Source organism: Cyanistes caeruleus, chromosome 4, assembly GCF_971803275.1.
Source record: "Cyanistes caeruleus chromosome 4, bCyaCae1.hap1.1, whole genome shotgun sequence".
Classification (NCBI taxonomy): Eukaryota; Metazoa; Chordata; class Aves; order Passeriformes; family Paridae; genus Cyanistes; species Cyanistes caeruleus.
In genome coordinates this window covers 55,516,450-55,541,638 of record NC_141704.1, presented here as the reverse complement: position 1 = coordinate 55,541,638, position 25,189 = coordinate 55,516,450, and the positions used below count along the sequence as shown (strand labels likewise).

Genomic DNA, 25,189 nt, shown 5'->3' with positions numbered 1-25,189 from the left:
TAGCACCTCTACCTCAGCATTGATGATTCATGTATGTTTTATGCTTAAAAAAGGCCTCATGGTTCATTTCATTATTACACCACTGAGGTTATTTAGCTTCCCAGATAAAAGAATTAAGTGTCCAGGCAGGGAAGGTACCAGTTTAACTGGAACCCAGCAACAGCCCAATTAGTTTTCCACACACATTCTTAAAGTAAATGTTTTTTTAGAACTGATATGGATGAGGATAAGTCCTCTGGTCCAAAGCTCATATTCCAAGTCACCTGGGATCTCCGTGAAATTCCATATTCCTCCTTTATACCAAGCTCCGAGAGGAAAGGAGGATGCTTAATTTTTTAAAACAGAACCCTGTGAAATGAGACTTTACCTGTAGTGTAAAGATACATGCAATTTTTCAGATATCTGCATTTTCCAAATTAAACTCCCCAGGTTTGTCCCAAGCTGGAGGCTATTTTTCACCGTCCTCTTTCCAAACAGTGAGGTCAGGCAAGGCTGATGCTGTGGAGAGCACACATGGCTTGCTCAAGGGCAAGGGGCTAGAGGAACCTTGATGAAAGCTCACTAGGTATTTGAGTGCCTTTTATTTATTTATTTGCAAGCTGGCTATCAGCCAAAAATGAAAACTCAAGCCGCTGTCAAGTTACAGCATAGCCTTGACATGTCGTCAGTGAACACTTCAAGGGAACCAGAGATGTTTCAGAAATGAAGGTTGAAGGTTTGACTGTGTTTTTAATTTCTGTGTTGCCATTTGGAATTCTGTGCATAGAAAGTTTGTTTTGTTTTTTTCCTCTGAGAGGACAGGAACGACTGAGCTGTTTGCAGGCTGGAGCAGCACCAAATTTGGAAACTCAAATCCTCCCCAGGTTACAGCAACACCTGTCCTCGTGAGATTTGGAGTGGAAAGGCACAAAGCTGTGAAATAAATACCAGAGAAATTGTCCTGAGCCTGGATTGTTTGCAATCAAAGCCTATCCTGAGATGTTCTGTGAACGTTCAGTATGGTGGTGAGGGCAGCATTTGAGTGGCGCCAAGAGATCCATTTTGTTCTGTTGGGTTCTGCTTGGTAGCTAAGGGAATTCTCCTTGGAAATGTCATTTCATTGTCACTTAGGGATTTAAACGCTATACTAGGTGGTGCTGGACTGAAAGGAATGTCACCAAGGGGCCTTGAGAAGTGTGCTGGAATAAAGAAATGGGGAGATAATGGGAGAAAATCCAGGACAACCACTCCCTCTAATCAAAAAAAAAAGAGGCAGATGAAATCAGACACATAATATCTAAACAGAAGTTGCCAAAAGTGCTGATAGAGGTCCCTAGACCAGTTAAAAGCAGTAAAATTTTAGAAACATTTTGAGAAATTATTCAGCGTTTGGTACACCTGTGGCTCACAAGTTGAATGTGATTTGGTTCAGCTGTGTCTGGAAGGAAGCCCTGGTACCAAAGGCAGCTCTCTAAGATCATTTAAAAGGAACCCCCAAAACTCAAATGATAACCTGGAGGGTTCCTTGGGAGGCATTCTCCTGTGTTTTGTGCCCAAACTTGTTCGGCTGCACTGAAGAAGGAGATTCAGTAGAATTACCATGGATTTACAAGCAGGTAGAGACAATGTAAGATCCTCGGACTAAGGTAGAGTAGCTCTCTGAAATTTCCCAGAGCTTAGCTAGTGCTGTTGATGGAAGCAAAAGGATCATTTCAGCAAAAGTTCTTGGTAAATTGTTAATTCTGTGCCTAAATCAGGATTAGAATGTAAAGGTCACTGTCAGGAAAAAGAAAAAATTGTCACAGAAATATTCGTTGGCATTATTTCAGTGGTTTAGAGTATGCAACAACACCTTTGTGTGGTGCCTGAGCTGCAGTTGATTCAGTGGGAAACTTTTAAGGTTTTAAGTAATTCAGAAGAAAGGAATCCATATTTGGACTCAGTTTGAGCGCCAGCCCGGGAAGGAGTAGCTCACAGCTTTACTGCAGTCACAGGCTGTAATGGTGCTAAGTCATAACTCCTTAGGTCTTACCTTGTGTATCACATGCTAATCCGTCTGACACAGTTTTCAAAGGAAATCTATTTCAACACAACCTGCCAGCCGCCTCGCGAGGCAGCCCTTCCAAACTTGCACAAAAGAGCGTGAACCCAAAGGTTGCGATGACGCGACTATTTAATTCACTCATTGTGACGCTGCAGGAAAAATTACATAAGCCACTGATGACTTTTAAGGCGCTTTAGAAAACGAACTTTAAAATTAACCCGGAGCGGAAAAAAACCCCCACTTTCCCTTTTCCTCTGGGGCGCCGTGACGCTCCAGCCGCGGGGCTCGGTGCGGAGCGGCGGCCACAAGCGGTGGCCACAAGCGGCGGGGACGGGGCGCGCCCGTGGCGGGGGACAGCGTGTCCCGGCGGGTCACCGGGGGTGGCGGCCACGTGTTGCGGGGCTGCGCTGCGGCGATGTCTCGCGGCCGTGTTCCCGGTGATGTTGCGGGGCTGTGCTGTGTTTCGGGGCTGTGTTTGCGGGGATGTCTGGGGGGCTGTGTGTGCGGGGATGTTTGGGGGCGGTGTGTGCGGGATGGGCGGTGTGTGCGGGGATGTTTGGGGGCGGTGTGTGCGGGATGGGCGGTGTGTGCGGGATGGGCGGTGTGTGCGGGGATGTTTGGGGCGGTGTGTGCGGGGATGTTTGGGGACTGTGTGTGCGGGGATGTTTGGGGACTGTGTGTGCGGGGATGTTTGGGGGCGGTGTGTGCGGGATGGGCGGTGTGTGCGGGGATGTTTGGGGGCGGTGTGTGCGGGATGGGCGGTGTGTGCGGGGATGTTTGGGGGCGGTGTGTGCGGGATGGGCGGTGTGTGCGGGGATGTTTGGGGGCGGTGTGTGCGGGGATGTTTGGGGCGGTGTGTGCGGGGCGGTCCCGCGGGGGCCGTTCCGGCGCCGGGCGGGGCGGGGCGGCGCGAGGCAGGTGCGGAGGGGGGGGCGGGGCGGGGGCGCGCGCCGCGTGCGTGAAGTCACCTCCGCCGTCACGGCGGGCCCCGCCCCCTCCCGCGCTTCCCGCGCGGCCCTTTCTGCCTTAAAAGGACAATGGGGCGCGCGCAGCCGGCGGGGCTCGATTGAGAGAACGGGGCCGTGGGAACGGCGCCTGCGCAGAGCGGCCGAGGGGCGGGCGGGGAGGGCGGGGCCGCGGGCTCGCGTGCCCGCCCGCGCCGGCGGCAGAGCGCGGGGAGCCGGGGAGCGCGCGCAGCGGCGGCGGGAGTGCCGCGCACCGCACGGGTGTTGGTGGGAGCAGCGCGGCGGTGAGTGATGCCTTCCCTTTCTCCTTCCCTTTCTCCCGGGCGGAGGTGCAGGCGGGAGGGAGCGGCGGGCTCAAACTGAGTTTTGCGGTCGCTTGTTTCGTGTTGTTCGGGGTTTTGGTTTTTGGGTTGTGTTTTTTTGGTTGTTGTTTTGTTTTGTTTGCTCTTGGTGGGTTTTCTTTTTTTGGTGGCTATGGGATTTATTTTTTTTCTAGCAGCTGGCGGTTTCTGTTCATCCCAAGTTACTCTCCGGAGTTTGTCCGCAGTTTTGCAGCGGCAAAAAGACTTTTCCGCCTTGAAGCACTCTGACACGCATGTGGCTTCTGCGAGCGGCGTTTCCCTCGTTTTTTATTTCGATTAGTAGAGTTTTAAAGGATGTGCGAGCGGAGAGGAACGCCTCCCGCATTGTTGCGGACCCATCCCTAGAACTCTGACTTCTACTCTCCCCCTCCCCCATCCCAAAGTACGATTAAATCTCCAAGTCTTTAGGAGGAAAGAGTAGCCAGTTCCCGATAATTTTACTCCGAAAGCAGCCTCAAGGTGCGGAGCGGGTTTGGGAAACGGGGCTGCTTGGCGATGACGGGCTGCAGGGCGCCTTTCCCGGGCCGCGGCTGCCCTGGCTGGCCACGCGGGCGGCGCGGCCCCGCCGCTGCGGAGCGGCTGCCGCAGGTGCGGCCCCGGCGCGCCCCGCAGCGCACACCTGTAGCGCCCGCGCACGAGTTGGTGCCAGCGGCGTGGCGGAGGGGAGGGGGACCCGCTGGTGCCCGCTATCCCTCCCTCGCCGTGTTTCACGTGGGGAGAGTGGGGCAGTTCTTATTGTTTCCAGTTGTAATTACTAATTGCGGGGGTGTCCGAGTCCGCGCGCTCTGGAGAGGGACAAAACGTGCGGCCGTGGGCTGGCGACACACGTGGCTGTCGGTCGCACGGGTCGCGGCGTGGGGCCTTCCCCGTCCTGCCCCCGGCCCGGTGCGCGGCGTTGCCGGCGTGGGGACGGTGCGGCGGGCGGCGATGGCGTCCTGCCGTTCTGTAGCTCGGTGCCCGTGCAAGCGGCTCTCGTTCCTGCCGGCGTGTGCCCGCGCCCGGCGCCAGCAAGTTTGAACTCGGGGCTCCGGAGGGCTGGGCGGCGGGGCGGCCGGCGTGCCCCCGGCGCGGCACGTAGGCAGCGCCCGGCTGCAGGGAAAACAAAGGGCTCGCATGTGCTGCGGGCGGCGTGGCTCCCCGGCGCGCCGGGGGAAAGCGCTCGTCCGCGCCCGCCGGGGGCTCGGCCCCGGGGCGGCGGCTGTCGGTGGGGTGACGCTTGTCGTGCGAAGGACGGTGTTTTTTTGGGGGCTGCATGCCGGTTTTGGAGGAGTTTGGAGAGGCGGTGAAACTTTGGATGCACACGCGCTCCGCACGGCACCGCGCTGCGCGCACGGCGCTGGGACGGGCTGGGGGCCCCGCTGGCCGCCCCGGGGCTGCCCCGGGCTCTGGGGGTCCGCGTCGCCCCCGCCGCCGCGTGCTCGCCTTGCCGGGAGGTCTGCGACGGCCCTTTGAAGTGAAACTGTTGCCATGTTTGAATTACGTCAGGGCCGAGCCATAAGGAACCGGCGCGGGGCGGGGGAGAAGGCCGGGGGGAGGCGGCGGGGCACGGCCGTCACGGCGGCGGAACGGGGGTCCGGGTGCTCGGCGGTGCGGCCGCGGCTCCATCCCCGCTTCCCGCCGCTCCCTCCGCGCCGGATGGGGCGGCTGCTCCGCGACCGCGTGGTGGGGCGGCGTTTGCAGCGCGGGGGCCGCCTCGAAGCGCCCACCTCCGCGCTCGGAGCTTTCCGACCTGGCGCGCCGCCTTCCCCTCCTGGACTCTTCTAATTTATTTTAAATTTTACTCGTCTTTCGGCGAGTTGAGCGCTTGGCAGCCCCGTGGCGGGGCGGGGGGGCTGCGGCCAGCCGCGTGTGCGCTCCCGCGGCTCCACCTGACCGGCGGGGCCGCCCGAGAAAGTAGGTCGTGTGCCCCGGGGGGGTCTTTGTTCCCGGCCCCGGCCGCCGCTCCAGCCGCCGGCGCTAACGGGGGCAGCGGGGCCGTGCCCGGGGCCACGCGGTGCCCGGCAGGAGCGGCGCGACCGAGCTCTGCCTTTTGGGGCGTTTTTTAGCGCTGTTATTTAGTGCTTGGTGGGATTTTTTGTTTGTTTGTTTGTTTGTTTTAAAGTCGCAGTCTAGCGCCAGGGAAGCGCTCCCGGTTGCGCTCTCACTTCGGTGAGATAAAAGTTGCCGTCTCCTCTCGTACCCTCCTGTCCGGATGCGTGTAGCTGAAGGGATTTAAAGGGACCTGCCAAACCTGTTGTTTACTCGGGCCGTGCCCCACGCAGCCAACGGGGCTGAATCCCAGGGCTGAATCCCGCCTGCCCCGGAGGCCCCCGGCGGCGCTTTCCTGGCGGGAACGGCCCCGGTTTATCCTACAGAGACCCTTGTCCCCGACCGATGGCCCGTCCTTCGGACCTAAATTATTCAATTAACATTACAATTGCAAAAATCTCGGGCGCTAGCCCCCCCTCGCCCCGGCGCTGTGGCTGCGCAGGCAGGCGATGCAGGATGCTGCCCGCTGCTGTGCCCTGAACACGTGTCTGGGCTGGAGGCCGGGCCCTGCCACCGTCCCCTCGTGGCTGGGGAGCGGCAGGAGAAGGCCCAGCGTCCTGCACCGAGCCCGCAGCTGCAACAGCAGTGGCTGTGCTCCAGCACAACTTGAGATGCTCTTTTTTCCTTAGAGTTTTCATTTGGCGCTTAGGAAGGTGGCAGGCTGACAGGCGTGCACGCAAGTGTTTCGCTCTTTGGACAAGGCAGTCGGTGAGGGTGTTGATTCCTCAGCAAACTCCTTTACTGCTGTTTGCTTGCTTCCAAAGCTGAGACTGCTCCTGGCAGCCGTGTGCAGGGTGTGAGCACCCCCTTCTCGCCGGTCTGCACGCAGACAGATCCACTGTGTAGTTTACAGCTCTTTAAAATTAAAGATTGCACAAACCCTGCACCCTAGGGACGGACAGTGAACTGGAAGCTTTTCTGCTGATACCGGTGGACTCTCAATTCCTCTGGTACACAGGTGAACTCTAGTTTTCTTGCTGTCTGTGGTCCCTGGTGGAGAAGCAGCAAGCAACAAGTCGGGATTTTGAAAAACGCCCACAGGCACGCAACATCCATCTCCCACTAAAAGTAGGTGGGATTGAGTGCCAGAGCCTCTGGGAAAAATTCCTTCTCACTTCATTCTCTAAAAGGAGCTAATTGCCTAAGTATTCAGTCTTCCTTGAAGAAAAAAATATCATTGACTTCTTTGTAGAAGATGTTTAAAAAGCTGTTAAATTCCAAGAGGGTAAAAACCAAGTTAAAACTGACGGTTTGCTGTCTTCACTCATGCCGAACAGCTCTTTTTGTATTAGCTAACTCTGCTCTGCGTTGGTTCTTAACACCTGATAACTTGTACCTCTTTCATAATGACATGAACGACATCCACGGGGTCCTACTTGACAATCAGCTTCATTCTTGCACTGCTTGCAGTACTTACTTTTTGACACAAAGAAGAAGCCAGTGAGCTGGGACTTGAAAATTGCCCAGGCAGGACTCCATTTCACAACTCAAGCCTTTGCATTTCTGTAGAATGTGCTCAGTCCAAAGTCCAAGTGAAATGACCAGTAATACTGCTTAAGAATATGGAAATGTATTCTTTTTAATAAAGTCACTTCAGCTCTTCTGCAAAATAATTACTGCTCCTTCTGTTCAAGTTCCCATCCAGGTATGTTATCTTCTTTAAAAACAGCATAAAAGAACGCAGCCAAAAAACACGAACCAAAACTGTTCAGTGTCTCATGAATCTCGAGTGGCTGTGATGCTTTTTTGGTAGCAGGTGCTCGCAGACAGCATCGTAACAGCTGTGGTGACTGCACTCCGATAAGCATCGCAGACTGAACTCCAGCACATGTTTGAGAACATCCCAGTTTTCCTTGCTGGGCTCAGGTTCAGGCTGAGCCTGGTGTTAGTTATGCAATAGGAGTTTCAGGCAGGGGGAAGTCATCTTTCAAGATGGAATGTCTGCAGGTGAGACAGGTTTGGAATTTTTTTCCCCTTATGCAAATCTTACTGATTATTGTTTTCATGCTTTGGCCTATCCCTTCTGGAGCACTAACCACATGGCAGTTCAGAGGAACACCCACGTGGCATAGCCTTTCAGTTCTCTAGCTCAAATGAGTTAGGAACTTCCCAGGGAAGATCCAAAAGGTGAGTAGGCTTCTTTATGACTTGGCTCCTTCTGAAAATTTAACTGGGAACAGCTTGTGACCTAGCCAGGACGCCATGGAGATTCAAACATGGGAAAGAAATGTCCAATTTGATTTTTGATACGTGCTTAGTAGTTGCTGCTAGGCGCATCTGCTGTGCTGAGATTTCACTTCAGCACTGAGCGCACAACAGTAGCTGTGGACCTCTGTCAGCAAAAGAGTGAGTTACTTATTTTGTCAGAGGAAAGATTCCTGAAGATGTAGTTTTCACCTTTTTCTGTTTGGCTCAGCTCATCAAGTGACAATTCCACAGCATGCTGTGACATTCCAATGTTCCTGGTCTGGTGTAATGGTTAAACACAGATTTCCTCCAAGTAAAATTGGTTTGGGTGGAGAAATGAAGGAAAGTGGAAGGAAAATCTGAGGATATAGGGGACCAGAAGAGTTTTGCAGTATGCACAGTTCCAAGGTTATGGTTGGTTATTAGTACCTCTGTTTTAAACTATAGGGAGATATGACAGTAAAAAAAATATTGCACATACTGATATTGCATTTTCAGGTGACTCCAGTTAGATTGTCTCCTACTGTCCTTGGAGGAATCTGGCTCTGTGCATGTTAAAATGTTCTTTTTTTAAGGGATCCAATTTTAACTTCTCTTCCAAGGTTTTTTTGCAGCAGCCTGTAAGCTCGGGGGAGGTATGTTTATGTTGAGGCTGCTCTGATACACATCAGTTACTCTGTTGTACAATTCTCTGTCTTACAGTTGATTTTCAGTAGAGGTATTGCAGTTTATTTCAGCAGAGGGACAGGCCCAAGAATTTGTTGTGAGACAAGCAACTCTGCTTCTGGTGCTGTAGACAGCTCTGGAAGCATTTTCCATGTGTGTGCCTGGGTGTATGCTCTTGCAGATGCAAAAGCCAGAGCATCTATATTCTTTCTATATTAAGGCATCTGTTTCATTCCCTTTAAAATGAAAAGAAATTGTATAATTTTGGCTGTGTCTTAGTTCCAATGAAGTGCTGTAGGGATGGCAATTATGAGATTTTTAGTGACAGGAACCTGCTGCATCAGCGTATGTAGGGTAGATGGTATTTTTCTTTAGCCCAGCTTTAAGGGAGGCTGTGCCAAGGCTGTTGTGTACACAGAAAGGGAAATCAAATCGTTGTTCTCCTCTCTGACAAAGGTATTGGAAGTTTTGGGTTGCACAAAGGGTGAATGATCCCAGGTCAGAGTGGGGAGATGGGAGGAGAGGAGGATACTGTGTATTAGGACTGACATGCCTCTGCTCTCCCATAATTCCATGGAATGTTTCTCTTTCAGCTTTGCAAGAAGCAGGTGAGCATGTTTGTTCCCACTGGCCTGGTAATTGTGTTACAAAGGGAGACATGCCTGTCTTCTAGGAATTCCGTCCTTTCTATTATAAAAGGTTTTCATTCTTCTTGGGTGATCAGAAAGAATGCAAAAGGAATCTGGAAGAGCAAAAGAAAGTGGCTCATCTTACTTTAAGATCTGAAAGAGTTCAGAAGGTCTTCCCTAACTTGAAAACTTAATGAGCTTCTGAAGCAATGCTTCCTTTTCATTTAGATCATCAAATTAAATTTTGCAAAGAAAACTTAGCACCAAATTCTAGTCCTGACACGTAACAAAAACATGAAACCATTTTCACACACATGCTGCTTTGTACCAGCCTTTCACAAAGGTAATAAGCAGGGTGTGGGGATTTTAAAATTTTATTTCCCACTACTTTTCCTGACTCTTCCTGACTTTACCATTCTTTTTTGCAAGACAAGTTTCTATTTTTGATGCTGCTTTTTCAAAAGTGAGAGGGCAGAAGAATGGAGAGAGCACTTTCCTGGAGACTTTCTTGAGTCCATTCAAGTTGTATAAAGCAGAACTTGAGAGAATAGCAGCTCCTGCAAGGAGAAGCTGTGAAGAGGAGCACCAGGGTGGGAGGAAGATCACTTTTCCTTTGGCTTGGGAGAATACTGCTTTCCAACTAGTGCAGATAAATCTTTATTTCTGCAGAATGACAGATAAAGCTCTGCTAAGATTTCTGATTCATTTTTGGATATATGTCCCTTTCACTGTTGTGCAACTGCTCATGTATTTTAGTGACCTGCTTAAATTTGGCAAGTAACAACAAAGTTAAGTAGCATTAATAATATGCTTGGATTTGGCAGAATTACATAGTGTAATGCTTTTTGACTTCTAAGCAAGTTACTTAGTTTCTGCTTGCCATCTTTTTTATCTGTCCCAAATTTCACATGGTTAAAGTTCCACAGCTAAAATTCAGGTGTCAGGGCAGCCAGCATCCTAACTAACTACTTGGTCCTAATTGAAGATCTAAATTGCAAAGCTTTCAAGTTAAACCTTTTAAAGGACACAGTGGTATTTATTTCTAAGTCCATATTAGCTATTAAGCTCTCCAGCTGACAGAATATTTGGTGTATAATGGTCAAATGGCAACTGTTTAGGATTAAATGTGTAACTGGAATGACACCTTTCATTTATAACTGCACTTGGATGCAGCTGTCAGAGAAATGTTTGACTTGTGGTTTTGCTACTAGCTCTTCCCCATTCAGGCATGATGTGTGGCAATACCATTGCTGACCATTCATCAGGGGGAAACAGATGGCACTAGTTTCCCTTCTATTGAAGGATGGTGTTGAAAAGCTGCTCCTGTGAGAATGGCAGCAATGATGCAAGCCAAAATATTTTCAGAATATATGTGTTTTCCATTCTTTGCCAGAACATTGATTGTAAAACATGCGTCTTATTCTCCTGTGGTGTAAATACCAGCTGGTGACAGAGACCATCTTATCACTGTCTGGATTGCTGGAAGAAACTGGGTTAGAAAGTAAACTACATTGTTGATAGTTGTTTCTTGCCATGTAGCAGTCGAGATTTTCTTCCTGCTTGAGTTTGGCAGCACTGATAATGATGAACTTTGTGTCTGCAATTAGTCCTTGACTTTCTAAAGTACCAGACCACAGATTTAGCATTGGAGTAGTCAAACAACATCTAAAATTGCTGTTTGGAAGTTGATAATTCCCAGGTGAGCACCTGTTACATCTCCAGAGGCTTGTTGAGCAACATCCTCAAGAGCATCTCTTGAAGAAGCACATCAGGTGCTAAGAAACTAAATACTCTAGATACCCTCTTGTTTATTTTCTTGACAGGTCAGGAATATTTACCTGATTTGGCTGTGCATTCAGTTGCTACACATCCAGCAGGGGCTGAGAGTAGTTCTGAGTCTAACCATCCCTCAATAAGCTTCTTTTACTTAGTAGATCTACTCCTGGCCTTCAGGCCAATGCTGTACTGATACAGGGAGCTGTGTATCTCCTAAAAAGCCTGACACCATTTGGGGTGACTTTGCTGGATATTTGCACAAGTTAACCTTGGGAGAGTGTAGCCCTAGGTGAGCTCCTTGTGCTGTAAATGCGAAGAAAGGAATTCACTTCATCCTCTGGAAGATAGCATGAGCTGGGTCAGGAGGGAAGCAAAGACTTATCCTCTCCATCTCTCTCCTAGACTTGGAGTATCTCCTTGGCATTCAGCTTGAGCAAGTCCCTTGCCATCAACAGGCTCTACAAGGTCAAGACAAGTTTTTGGAGAGTTGAGTCTTCCTAAATGTGCAGTAGTAATTGCAAAGAGCCATAATCTCAGGGAGCACCAAGTGGCCTTGTATTTGCTAGACTGAATTACAAGCACATACATTTTCAGCTGGAAACGGTTTCCTTAATGGATTTTGTGTCAGAGTATTAGCCAATAATATTGGATACAATTTTTACTTTTCTCTTGTTCTTGGGAACATGGGAAAACTGCATGTTTATTTTGCTGTGCCTCATGCACTCTTGATCTTCTCCTCTAGGATGGAGGGATGTATTTTCACCTCTGTGTAGGACTGTGGCTGGGCTTGGGTGGTTCCCTAGCTTTTGCTGTGGTCCCACAGAAGTGTGTGGTATCTTTTCCTGTTGCACACAATCTCCCTGTCAGTCAGGTGAGTGTGATGGTGGGTATGGTCGTTTTGTGGAAGCATGTCTCTGACCTCACCTGAACCTGCCTTTCAAAATATTTTATTGCCATAATGATGTGGCAAGTCCTGGCAGAGTAGATGGAAGATTTCAGATTATTTTTCTCGGTACCACTGGAAGGTAAAGGAATTACAGCCTTTTACCTTTCTGAAGGTGGAAGATCTGGGGACAGATGTCTATGCCACAACTTTAGCCAGTAACCTGGGTTGGGTTACTGGGACTTGGCAGTACCCCACAAGTGATGGAGTTGCTCCTGTCCTGAAAGTCCTTCTTGAGCAGCTGGGTCGTTCAGTAGTTTTTTGTTAGCTTTGTAATGAACTCAGCAGTTTTGCCTTTTGTGTTACTTGCATGGCTCCATCCAGTTTTGGTTTTTTTGAAAGCAGAAGTCCTCAGCAGTGGGAACCTATTCCCCTGGAGCTTTCTGCAGCCAGAGGCTGGTCCCCTCTCTGAGCACTTGGTGCGTGGAGAGCAGCAGAGGCGGCTGCTCGCTCCTTGCAGCAGGTGGTGGAGGCAAACCTTGCACCAGGGTCTGTTCAAAGGAGAACATCTTGGAGCAGTCCCTGCCTGTGTTATGAGACAGATGCTGTGTGGCCTGTGAGGACTTGCTGTGTGTCCAGGCCCAGCGCCAGGAGAGCAGCAGCTTTGCTCAGTTGTTGGTTTGGGTTTTTGAAGCGCTGTGGGAACCCCATTGGCTCTGACAGGGCTCAGGCTGTGTCTGACTGTGCTGAACAGGAGTCTGCACTGGGGAACAGCCGACTTGGGGCAGAACTGCCAGCATGTGTTGAAGAGGTCTTTGTCAGTAACTAACTTGAGAAGTTTCTGCCTGGAAAATGGCTCCACTGTATGATACCTGCTCTGGTAGCAAATCCCAGCCTCGGCGTACTGAAAAGAACAGGCAGATCTCTGAGGGCAGGAGGGCTTTCTGGGCTGGCACCAAGTTTGCAGAGCTGGTGGTTACAAAGCAGCGACTTCCCTGTAAGTGGAATTCCGTCCTTATTGGCAGGGGATGTGTGGTAGGCACATGCTGAGGTGTGCCCCAGGATCCTGCTCCCTGGCCCTTTCTCTCCTAGCTAGGTTTCCTTCCCATGGAAAGCAGGGTGGGGAAGGCAGGAGGGCAAGAGCAGAGCATGTGCTGACATGGAGCTGGGATGCTCACCCAGGCCCTGAGAACAGAGAAGTGCTCCCGGGTCCTGCAGTGCAGACAGGACCATTGAGGGCTGGGTGGGACTCCACCCTGCTGTTTTTAGAGCAGCTTTTCAGGTATGTCTGCCCTACAGCCTGGGGGTATGACTGCAGCTCATTTAAAATGACTCCTACTCATTCTCAGCAAAGTTTGCCAGGGGTGTTTCCAACCAGCAGTGGTGGTGGTGATGATGATGTAGTTCAGTGACCCAGAGTTCAGCTGCCAACTCCTTATCCATGGGTTTGGGCAGGTTCCCATGGCCTGTCCTGCAGCTTGTTTTGCCACATGCGCAGGGCTTTCATTGGCCAGGTTGTCTGTGTTCACACATCTGGGTAGGACTGTTGTAGATGTGCCCTTGGAGTAGATTTGTGCAGTAAATGATCTTGTTATGGGTCCTACTGGGTATTGCTTAATATTCCAGCTGTTAATTATATAATTTTTTTAACAACTGCATTTAGGTGCATCTGTTCTTCTGAGGCAACGTGGGATAAAAAAACTATGCCCTAATCTAGCAGGTTTTTTCTTTCATTATCTAACAGTGATAATTAACATCAGTTTTTGTTTGTTTTCACAGGGTACAGCTGGGAGGAAAAGATGTTCGGCTTTCACAAACCGAAGATGTACCGGAGTATAGAGGGCTGCTGTATTTGCAGAGCTAAGTCTTCCAGTTCTCGTTTCACTGACAGCAAACGTTATGAAAAAGATTTCCAGAACTGTTTTGGGTAAGATTCTCACCTTAGTCAGTAGTTCTGGCATTGATCTCTAAGCTGCAAACCTGATATATTGTCCTTCTTGCTCTGAAAGCCTGAAAGATTAATTTGGCAGAGGGGACTGGTGGGAAAAAGCTGCCTTCAACTTCCTCACAGCTTTCTTGGGCAGACCAGGAGGGTCTGAATCCTCTGCTGCTGTGTATGCTACCTTTTGATTTTCAATCTGCTGTCACTGCCAGGTGAGAACTGGTAATTCAAAACAACAAAGGATCAGGCTCATGTCTCTCCTACCTCACGGAGCATGCAGGGATTTTAGACTACTCTCAGACTATGCATTTATTGCTGGCTCCACAGAGGTGTAAACACGTAAAGTAACGAACTCTGCAGATCCATGGGAGCTTTCTGTGGCTCTGAAGATTCAAGAATGTTAGATAAAACCTGATGAGTAAATATTTAGCAGTTTCAGCAGGGTTTATGCAGAGTACCCTGTCAAATGTTGTTCAAATAAGACACAGCAATGTGTTATTAAAACTTCTCGTTGGAAAACCGTTCTGCATGGCTTTCCAGTTAGGTAATGTTACTTGAAAGCATTGGTAAATAGAACTATAAATACTAGAGATTTATTGCACCAGTTACGGTGATATTTCAATTTTTTGGAATACTTTTGAAGAGCTTTGAAATTTTGTATGAGATTCACAAATTCCCTCCACTTTTTCTAGAAACACTCTTTTCATGTAGTCAACTTTAGAGTGCTTTGTATTTACCTTGGATTTTTGTACACAAGCCTGATGGTGACAGTTGTTCTTATATTTCTTGACCACTGTCCTTGGCAATAAAAGGCTGTGTGCAGATCCATTGCTTTTCTTTGGTGGTTGTTGTGTTTAACTGCAGTACAGCAGCTTGCAGTTTACCAGGACCATCCTAGTTGTGCTATCTGGAATATGCTAGCCAAGATAAAAATGCAGACTAAACACTGGGCAAATAATGGTTTTCTGAGCCTGTCTCATTCATCTGTAAATGATCCAAAGTCTTCCTGTTTAAATAGGTGAAAAATTCTACAGTGTTTCCCTCTTATATTTCTTTTAGCATGGATTAGCAGTAGAGATGATTCCTGAAGGAAGCCTGTTAGAGGGAGCAAGTATTGCTGTCATTCCAGTGACTGCTGTTTCTGAAACCTTATCCTGTGCTTGTGTGGGAGTGTGTTAGGTGGTGTTTGTTACTCATCCTTGAAGCTCTGTGAGAAAGTTAAGACCTGAGTAAGCTTTTGATGTTTGTTCCCAAGTGTACGTTTGAATAACATGATTATTCCTCCTGCTTCAAACTAACCAATCCACTGCAATTGTGTCTTGGTTTTGGGAGAAAGAATTCCAAAACCTGCAGGTGATGGGACTGTTGTTTTCAGTGTCCCTCTGGAGGCAGATTGTGACACCTTTTATTTCTGTGTGGAAGAATGCTGTTTGAAAGTGAGACCTGGTCTTTAAATGGCTCTCTTTGAGCATTCCAGATTAATTGTAGTGCCAGAAAAACAGAACTTCAGAACCCTTCTTACTCATCTATTTTTATACTTCTTGCTGTTACCAAGTGGGGGTGTGCTTTTATTAACTGCTGTTAAGTGATCTTTGCTTTTGTTTTTACCAGGCTCCATGAGGCTCGCTCAGGAGATATTTGCAATGCCTGTGTTCTTTTGGTGAAAAGATGGAAAAAATTACCAGCAGGATCCAAAAAAAACTGGAATCACGTTAGTAATTTATTTCTCTTCTGCCCCAAAACTAACTCCTTCTAGAGAGAGGAGGTGATGGCAGGGGTTTGGGGTTTACACTTGTGCCCACACTCTCCCTTCCCACCCTCAGCATCTCTAAATCCTTCCTGGAGTATTTACTACCATGTGGCTCTTACCTGCTCATGTGCAAATGGTGATTATGCAAGCCTGAGATGCAGTCACAGACTGACTTACCTTGTAATTCCTTGTTTTCACAAGCTCATAACTTTGTCCAAAAGTCTCTTATGACATTCAAAAAAACCCCAAACATTTCAGGTTTGGCCTTTATCCAAAATAGGTTGCTTTTTTTTTGTTTTCCCAAGGAAAGTGACTTGCTGAAGTAACACATAAATCAATCTCATTTGATCAGATAATTACAACAACTAATATCTTGCAGCTATTTTCACTCATATATTCTGTTTTGATACATCTAATTCAATTCAGGTCTAGGACTGGGAGGGATGATCAGGATTCCTTGTGTATATAATGATCTTTATCCAGGATGCCTTGATAGTAATGAGAGCCAGAACTATGGTTATTACTACCACTAGCTTAACTCACAAGTTAAATTTATGAGTAAAAAATCTCCAGGGCAAATGCTTGGCCGACACTCTTAACTGGACCTGTATTAGCTGAAACAATTATCTGGTTCTAAACTGAATGTGCCAAAAATGGGAAGTTGGCAAGGTTGAACCAAATGTGCTTTTTAAACTAGTTTGCTGCATTTTCCTGCAGACAGAGGCTGAGATTTAGCCAGATTTAAATGAAACATGAGTGTCAGTGCAAAGAACTGCTTTGGATTAAATAAAGAGGTTTTGAACACCTTCAGCTAAGTTAATACCTTTGTCTTGACTGGGGCAGTATCTGGGCATGATACACAATAATTCAGACATGCATTTTCTCTGTTCTAGGTGGTAGATGCCAGGGCTGGACCCAGCCTTAAAACAACATTGAAACCAAAGAAAATGAAAACTCTGTCTGGAAGCAGAATAAAGAGTAATCAAATCAGCAAACTGCAAAAGGAATTCAAGCGGCACAGTAAGTGAATCCAGAGAGATTTTGACGATAAACTTCAGCCTCCCCTAACACAGTTCACTGTTACCTAGCCAAGCTGAATCACCTTCTAGATCTGGTTGTGCACTCACACGTTTGGGCTCTCCCTGTTTTCAAAAGCTCTTGTGCTCTGAGAGCTTGGGGAGGATGTGGAATGAGAAGGAAGAGCTTGTGTGCAGGGTGGGCTGCAAAACAGGTGGGGAAGTGGCAAGGGGGCGTGGGGAGACTTAGCTTGAAAGTGCATGCAGTTGTAGCTTATGCCCCACATTTAAATGACATCCCTAGAAAGAACATCTTGGGCAAAGATCTCATTGAAACTGAAGCTGGAAGAGGCTTCTCCCTGCTTTCAGTAATGTGCTATGGCCATTTTCAGCTCTCTTTTCCCAAATAACATTGCAGTCTTTTTCTTCCATGCCTACTTTTAAATCCTCCCTTAAATTCCTACTGTTTCCTTATACCCTCTTCTGCCAGTCTCAGTGATTTCTTTCCAGTAGTACATGGGCTCTCCAAACAGATTCGGATTCATAGCTTTCCAACAAACCATCTGCCAGTTACGCTGTAAATGTGTGTCAGTACTTAAGGCTTTTCTTCTAAAGCAAACCTTCCAGCTTCTTAACTGTTGCTGACTTGGTCTCTCTTTCAATTATCCTACCTAGTCAGAAGGGCAAGTCTCCAAAGAATCAGTAAAGGCCTTGACCCAGTGAGCTTTTATCTCCTCATTCAAGGCACTGTACTTAATCTAACTTGTTACTGTAGCTGCTAGAGATGACTGCTAATAGGTAGGAGAGCAGACACTGTTAAAGTGTGTGTCTGCACTGAGTCTGTAGTTCCTAGTCTTGATCCAGCAAAAGCTCCCTGCTACCTAACACATGATGAGAATATGTGTCTATATATTCTCCCTCCAGTTCTGAAGTCTGTTTCACTAATCCTGGCACTCTATATTGAAACAGGCAGGAGCAAGTGAAATAAATGGGTTGTTGTTAGGTTTTTATTGTTAAATAGAACATGTCTGTGCCTCTGTTCCAAATCTACAAGTCAGGAGGCGGGTGAGTCGCTGGATGCATGTCCTGATCCTTGAATTTCTTCTTTTCCCTGCAGATTCTGATGCCCACAGCACAACTTCGAGTGCCTCCCCAGCTCAGTCGCCCTGTTACAGTAACCAGTCGGACGACGGCTCTGACACAGAGCTGGGTGCTGGGGCCAGCAGAACGCCCGTGTTCTCCTTCCTAGATCTCACATACTGGAAAAGGTAAAAAGCAGCAGGCAGCAAGTTCACTTTGCATACATGCTGCTTGATTCTGCCTCTTCATCTTGATTTGGTATAAGGATATAATTTAAGTCACAGGACATTATACAACACCTGTCTGTCGACACTTGGAAAGAAGTGCCTTGTATTATTATTTTCCCCCATCTCCATTCAGTTCCCTAAACACTAAAACAGTTGCTGGGAAATATTTTTGCTGGTTTTGAGAATAGCAGATTATATTCCTGTCTGTCATTATCTCTTAAAACTATGCCCTGTAGATATGATGTGTTGCTACATACAAGAGTGCTCTCAGCTTGCCAGCAAAACATAGCATTTGATTTGGTTGACCTGTGATGGTAGTCATTTGGAAAAAAAATCAAATCCTGGAGTGGGAGGAAAACCACAAGGTTTTCTGGGAGCTGACAAGCTTGTTATCTTTTATTACATGTTGTGACACAGTAATCCCTTGTTTAGCTAATTGCTCAATTGAAATTGTTGTGACTTTGCTGCCTCCTCTCAAATAATGTTTGCAAGTGCATTGTAGTCAAGGTTAGTCCAGCCCAGATGGTTGTGTCTGAAACTTCTCTGGGAAGCAAAGTGGGAGACTTGGTTTTGTATAGAAATGTTTAGGTTTTTTCTGTCTTTTTTTGTTTGTTTGCATTGTTAATGTTGCTGCTGTTTTTTTGGGTTTTTTTTCCCTGAAGACCTGATGTGGATTTAGATACAGACTGTTTTTCTGTTTGTGAGCAGTCTTTTTGCCCCTGTCCTCTGGGCTGAATGGTCAGTAAAATAGTGTCTGGGGTCAGACTTACTTTTTGCGTGTTTGTGAATTCTGTATATTCTAAACAGACAAAGTATCTCTCTCTCTCTCTCTGCCATTTCTTCCAGGCAAAAGGTCTGCTGTGGAATTATTTACAAAGGGCGTTTTGGAGAAGTCCTCATAGACACTCATCTCTTCAAACCTTGTTGTAGCAATAAAAAGTCTGCCACTGAAAAGCCAGAACAAGAAGGACCCCAATCTCCAGCAATCTCCACCCAAGAAGAGTGGTGACTTCCTTGGATAGCTGCAGAAGATTATACAGATCCTCTTATTCTCTGGAAAAATACTAGAAAAGTGACTGTTCACTTTGGACACCTGCTATGCTGCCAAAAGACTATTCCCTAGAACTATTTTGGGTTTTACTGCTACAGTTCCACAAACTCTGAAGCCAGTTTGTATCCTTTCAGAAAGACTGTACATAATATTTAAGATGCTATGGAACATTTGGCAAAGCTGAATGCTGCTGCAAGGTTGTCTAATTTTCCCCCAAGCTCACTTCCCAAGTGAATATGAGGATGGGGTTTGTATATTAAAGTATATGTAGTTCATGTTTCTGTATTGAAAGAAGCAGTGGTTGTAAGGCTTCTTTTTTTGGTTGTTTTTTTTTTTTTTTCTTTCTTTAAAAGTTGGTTGGCAAACTTCCTAAATTCCCAAGAAAAATATTTCATTCTTAGACATGTATGAGTCAATAAGATGAACTAATACATAGAAATGTTATAAGTCACCTCTCTAGTTATATAAATATATATTTTTAAAGGTGTGACGATTTCACCCTATACTACTGACATAACAAAGACAAATATCTCATCCCTCCCATGTGACACAGACTGGTAATCTGTAGACATCTCTACTTCAAGTGGTAGCTATCTGAGAAGGCTTCCAGCATAAAAGTGCTCTTGAGAAGGGGTGGGAGAGCTCTCCATCTTAGCTAAGGATTAAGAACTGAACATAGCAAAAGGGAAGATTACTTTGTTTTCAGCCAGCAGCAGGCACCCTGGGCTTGGTGTAATAACCTCTCGTGGTTAGAGATGGATCAAGAAACATCTTGATGCCCAAGTCAGGTGTAGCCTGACAGCCAAAACTGAGTACCTGCTCTCTGTTGGACCAGTGCAGCTGAAGTGTGACCACAAACAATATTCCTCCTGGTTTTGGACCTGACAAAGAACCAAACCCCTTGCTAAGCAAATCAGGCTCTGGTCCAGGGACATAAACTGGTTCCAGCTTGGGGTCTGGATTCACAGTAACCGTTTTGAAACCCGTCCCCTGCAGTGCTTTTCTGTGTTTGGGTTGTGTTAGGTTTTTTTTTTCCCCCCCCTTTGTTTGTTTAAGCAACTGCCAGATCAACGCTTTTGTGAATACTGAATCTGAAAAGTTCTGCTAAGAATGGTGCTGTACTGAATCAAGGCAGCAGCTCTGTTTGCATATGCGATCAAAAGATAATACTTTCTACACAGATTCCCAGACAAGCTCATGTGCAAATCATTGTGACACTCCTTCAAACTCTGCTTTGCCTGTAGGGTGGAAGCAGCTTCCTGGAAGATTGTGCTGCGGTTTTAGCTCCCAGTTGCTTCACATTCCTTTTATGAAGGTTTAACTTGTGTGAGTTGGGAATTCTGCTTTTTGTTTGGTTGGGTTTTTTCCTGGTTTTAGGGGGAGGGAGAATTTTTTTTTTTTTTTTCTCTTACTCTGTTGGGATATCCTACAATGGATTGCTACATTGTGTGATTCTTGGGATATCCTGTGTAGGGCCAGGAATTGGAGTCGATCCTGATGGGTCCCTTCAGCTTGGCATATTCTATGATTCTGAGCTTTCATTTTTTGTGAGAGTCATTGGCATAATACTGTTGTGGGTAGGGTTTAGGACTGGATTTCCATGTAGTCTCGGTTCCTGAAATGGGAATACTTAGCAAATAAAAATATAGATAGGGAAAGATATGCAGGTTTTAAGAGGAGCCTCTACCCTCAAAACTTTTTTTACTTTCTTTTTTCCTCTCCTGTTGGCTCAGCCAACCTCTGGAGAGAAATAAAATCAGGGGAAACAGGGCTTTGACTTATCACAGCCTTACAGCTTAGAGCTTTCCTTGGACTCATTTTGCTTTTCCTAAAATCTGAGGTTCTTAAGGGAGGACAAAACTGCTTACCTTGCTTTTATTCTCAACCAAATAGAATCGTTCAGGTTGGAAAAGACCTAAGCCCCTTGAGTCCAGCCCTAGATATAATGGATACTTGATTGTATAAAGGCATAACTAGGTTGGTCATGTCTAATAAGGGCTTGAGCAAGAGTCGTCGCTGTGTTTGCAGACACCTATTTCATGTGAATTTGTGTTTTCAGCATCAGTAATTCTGTACACCTAAGAAGGCTGCAGTGTTGGTGGTAGGATGTGCTCTGATACGGATCATCTCTTCTGTATTTATTTATTTATTGCTAGATTTCAACCGCCAACTGCTTCCCCTACTCCCTCCCACCTCTTCCATTCCCAGTAGTAATGCAAAATGAGTAGTCATGCACTTTGTATTAATGTATTAGAAATCTATGGAACCTGTTTTGTACTTTTATACTGTTCAGACACTTGTAATCCAGACTTTGTTTTTACTAGGGTAATAAATAAATTTAGACTTATTTAGAAAATAAGCAGCTTCTCCTGTGTTTATTCCACATCTGTTCTTCTGTTAATTAGATTGTATTGGACCCAGCCCAGGCAACCCATGTTCCTATTTGAACGAGACCAAGCCTTTTTTTTGAGGAGGTGGGGAAGTGAGGTAATTCCTATTTAATTTGGAAAGAAGAGAAGGAGGTGGTGTTTGTTATGACAGACAGCTGTTTCAGGGCAGAATCACAGAGCTTTCCCCTGGCCCTTGGGTGTGTGTCAGGCATTCCTTTACTGGGAATAGGTGGTGCTGGCATTCCACATTCCCAGGCGGCTTCCTCTGTCTCTGTAGCTCACCAGCATTCCTCAAAAGCCAGCTGAAGTAATAGCATTGAAGGGTTGGTGCCGAGAGCACTTGGAAATATCCCTTTCCTGACCCTGAGGAGTTGGTGGAAGAGACTCGTGCTCCTCTGTTGAAGCTGGAGCCTGGCGTGTTCCTTCCCACGGCAGGCACAGGCAGCTGGATGAGCTCCAGCAGACTGGTGGGAGCAAGGTCTCTGGTAGGAGCTGTCAGTGAGTAACTGAGTTTAGAAGATAATGAGGGAAACATTACAACTTCAAGCACGATGGCTTGTTGCAAGAGGCTGTTTTGGACTTCAGTGGAGACTGATTTATTTCTGCTGATGCGCTGTTTTCTTACAAATTGAGCATGATTGTAGTCAGAGATACAAGTAGAAATCATTTCAGAAAGCTCTGCATAGACTGCCAGATTGTAGTGCAGTAGAATCTGGTTTTGACATATTTGCATTATGCTGTAGATGTCTAAACATACCCTGGGCGTAATTCAGTTCACCTAAAATGTAAAGTCTATGTCAAGTCCCTGAAGAGAAGCAGATGTACCAAAAGGCGGTTTAAAGCAGGTAATCTACTGTGTAACTAATTTGTAACTTTCCACTCTGTTTCAAACAATTAGTTCCTTTTCTTACTCTCTCTTGGACTGCTGCTGCACACCAGCGACTACAGCTACTGTCAGGGTAACCTCTGGGTGTTGAGGACATCTGTGGATGGATAGAGGGCTTTGTGGGGCAGAAAACCTAACGGGGTTACAGCTGTGGAGGAGGAAGCTCCTCTGGGAACATCGGGGAGGCATCTTCAGAGCAATGGGAAACAAAATCTGGGAGCAAAATCCTGGATGTAAAGCCCTGTGTTTCACCTGGGTCAGCTGTTGCAATGACAAGTGTGACATCTGCTAAACTACCTCACAGTGAATGCATTATAAAGGTGCTTTACAGAGGATTGTATTGAAAGATGGAAAAAACAGGGCATGGGACAAGAAGTTACATTGTTGGAGGTCACCAGCGGACAGGGAGCATATCCATGATTTCCAAAGCCTGAGCTGGGCATCCAGTGCTGCTGCTGAAGCACGCAGTGGCAAATTCTGTTGCTTTTGTGTGATGCTATATGAGGAGTAGTTTTACGTTGATTTGTACAATTTTGAAGTCTCTGTGACTTCTACAACACTGAACCTGAGACCTGCTTTCTGAGCAGATGACTGGGTCCCATCCAGTCCTGGTGACCAAAAAGTTACAGCCCTTCTGAAGTAATATAAAAACTTAATTTCAGTATAACATAAGAAAAAGGGAAACTCCTCGAAAATGGTTCTTGTACCACTTAATGTAGGTTTTTTAGGTTCTCCAGATCAGGGGTAAGAGGAGTCTGACACACCTGATCCTGCAAGTGTCAACATCAGAGACACAACTAAATCCTTTTTGGCTTTAGTTTTCTGTCTCTTTCCCCTGAACACCTGTCCATGAGGAGGAAAGGGAGCATGTCCAGCTTCTCTCCAGCTCCCCTTTCTCAGACACTGGAAATGGCACCAGGGAAATGCTGCTAGCTTCCTCCATATAAACTTCCTCTATAAACTGTAGATAAAAATCTACAGTAAAGCAACACAAAACCCATGCTCCTTTTCAAGATAACTATATGTAGCGTTTGTAAAGCCATTTGTGGAGCTATTTGGTCATGATGGGTATCATGTAGCCAACCCAGCCTTTTCAGGAAACCCCATTTTGCTGCTGGTGGCATTTCTATTGGAAATTCCATGTTCGTGTTGACCAGCAGCAGCTTTGAACTCCATTAATGGAGAATAGTTAAGCTAATATTTATGTGCTTATAGAGAAGTTACACATTCTGGGAGAGAAGTACACAGAATCCTTGTGTACTCCAGATCCTGAATGTTTGAAAGGAGTGTGACACTAACATTTCACACCATCTATCATCATGAATTTAGGTTTTGTATCTCTTTTATATATATTAATGAGACTTCTTTGGAGAATACTTTCTACTGTATCAGAGAGAGAGGTTATCAGTACAGGAGTGTGGGACATCTCATTGCCATCACCTCTGGCACAGCAGAAGAGTGACTGGAAAGGGACAGACTGCCCAGGTGTCCTAACCCTCAGTTCTGGGCATGGGAAGGGACTGTTCATGACCTTGCTCAGCTCTTGCCCTTGCTGTTCATGTCTCATCACCACAGACACGGCTTCATGCCTCAACTGTGACCTTGGCCCCACATCCCTGCAGAAGCCAGAAGGTGGGAGAGCGCTGGAAATGGACTGGGAAACGTGCCGTGGGATGTTTCGTGGAAAGGAATGGGGGAATCGGGAACTTTGAGGCCTGCAAAGAAGGGTGGCACGGGTGGCTCTTACTGCCGACCTCTGCAGCACGGCCTGACGATACCAGGGAGACCACGGAGGTTTATGAGGGGGGTGGAAAGCCTCAGTCCCCGATGGCCCCGCGGGAGCCATCGGTGCTGGCCGCTCCCGGAGGCCACCAGGTGGCGATGGCCCGGTCCCGGCTGCGGCCACCGCGTCCTGGCCGTTCCCGGCTGCACTTACAGCATCGCTGGCGTGCCCAGCTGCAGTCCCAGCGTTCTGGGCATCCCGGCTGCGCTCTCGGTGCTCCTTTCCCGGCTGCGGTCCCGGGATGGAGCTGTGAGCTGCAGCGGCTCGGGCACCTCCGGCAGCGCTGTGCGCTCCGCACTGCACCGCCACGGCCGGCCCCGCTCTCAGCCGCAAAAACCGAGCACAGACCTCATCCCCGCCCTTCCTTGCTCACAGGCACAGGAAACTGGGGCTCTAATTGCTTTCATTTCATCTCGGCAAAGAGTCACTGGACACACGGAAAAAAGAAAAAAAAGAAAAAAAAGAGGAAGTTTTTACCTGGGCAAACACAAATAATACCCGAAGTGAGGGTCATGGTTGGCAGCCTGAGTAAATTTTAGGGTCACTGTCTCATCCAAGCCAGGTGGCACCTGATTTGGCCCAGTGAAAGTAGTTGGTGACTATAAGAAAGGTGTAGAGGAACTGCTGCCAGCAGGATCCCTTAGCAGGGAAAGCATCTCCTGGGATTATGCACACATCTGTCAGCTCTCCTTGCTGCTGGAGCGTGGTGTGATGATCTGAGAGCCACAGCTACACTCACGGTGAGCCTGGCCCAGGTGCTGCTCTTCTGAGGATGTGGCTGCCCTGCAAGGTTCTGGGAGCAGCTCTCCACTTGGCCGTCCTCCACAGCAAAGTAGGGCACAGGCCCAGCACTGCTGTGGGCTGGGACACTTGGCAGGCAATTTTCTTAGAAGCTGAGCTAGAGATACTTCCCTGCTGCCAGGTCTGTTCCCAGGAATTTTAACTATGGAACAGCATGATGCCGTGGTGATTGGCAGTGCTGCACCTCAATAAGTGTTTCACCTTCTGACATCTAGGAAGTAACTGCTTCCTGATGGCTCTGCCTGATCAAGGAGCTGGATACTGGGTGTTTGCCTCCAAGTGATGATCTGTGAGCTCCCCTTCTGCCTGAAATGAGATGACCAAGGACTGTGACCTCTTCCCCACCACCTGTGATCGTGAGAGAAATAGATCTTGTATGTACTTAGAGTCTTCTTTCAACACTGCTTTAGGGAGAGCACCCATCAGGTCACAAATCAGTAGGTGGGCTTTGCTGCTACATTGAGAGGCCCTGGAGTTCTATGGTGCCCCATAGCTGCTGGTATGCCTTCTGTGATTTTTATCTCTAAGAAATGGAAATGCAGAACATGCAGGAGGCACACATGGCATCCATAACTTGCAGAGCACAGTAAGTATCAAGGGCCAAATCCAGCTCGAAGATGCAGACCACTGCAATAGAGTCAAAAGGCCCTGTCCTTTCATTTAAGAACAGGTGCAAATTAAATGGCTGTGAAATTTACAGCTGATTCCCAGACACTACGTAACCAGAATCAACAACTCCTGTTC

General features: G+C 47.3%; 1 protein-coding gene across 5 annotated transcripts; it reads left to right on the top strand.

Moving 5' to 3' along the window:
• The first annotated feature begins 1,397 nt into the window (after nucleotides 1-1,397).
• SINHCAF (SIN3-HDAC complex associated factor) lies at nucleotides 1,398-20,941 on the top strand. 5 transcript variants are annotated; one of them, XM_086884818.1, is made up of 6 exons: nucleotides 1,398-1,625; nucleotides 13,299-13,446; nucleotides 15,073-15,172; nucleotides 16,105-16,231; nucleotides 17,345-17,495; nucleotides 18,381-20,941. In XM_086884818.1, the coding sequence occupies exons 2-6, from the start codon at nucleotides 13,319-13,321 to the stop codon at nucleotides 18,541-18,543; spliced, it is 669 nt and encodes a 222-aa protein (XP_086740944.1). In that variant the 5' UTR covers nucleotides 1,398-1,625; nucleotides 13,299-13,318; the 3' UTR covers nucleotides 18,544-20,941. The 5 variants fall into 5 exon arrangements, with proteins under 5 accessions (XP_086740944.1, XP_086740941.1, XP_086740942.1 ...); XM_086884815.1 differs by having other exon boundaries at nucleotides 1,416-1,595; XM_086884816.1 differs by lacking the exon at nucleotides 1,398-1,625 and adding an exon at nucleotides 3,160-3,272.
• Nucleotides 20,942-25,189: the final 4,248 nt, after the last annotated feature.

Excerpts from the sequence above, each read along its gene's own strand:
- SINHCAF (XM_023937431.2), top strand. The coding sequence starts at position 13,102 with ATGATCTTGTTATGGGTCCTACTGG. Across the intron at positions 13,447-15,072 it reads GATTTCCAGAACTGTTTTGG|GCTCCATGAGGCTCGCTCAG; the intron begins GTAAGATTCTCA and ends TGTTTTTACCAG. Across the intron at positions 16,232-17,344 it reads AAAGGAATTCAAGCGGCACA|ATTCTGATGCCCACAGCACA; the intron begins GTAAGTGAATCC and ends TTTTCCCTGCAG.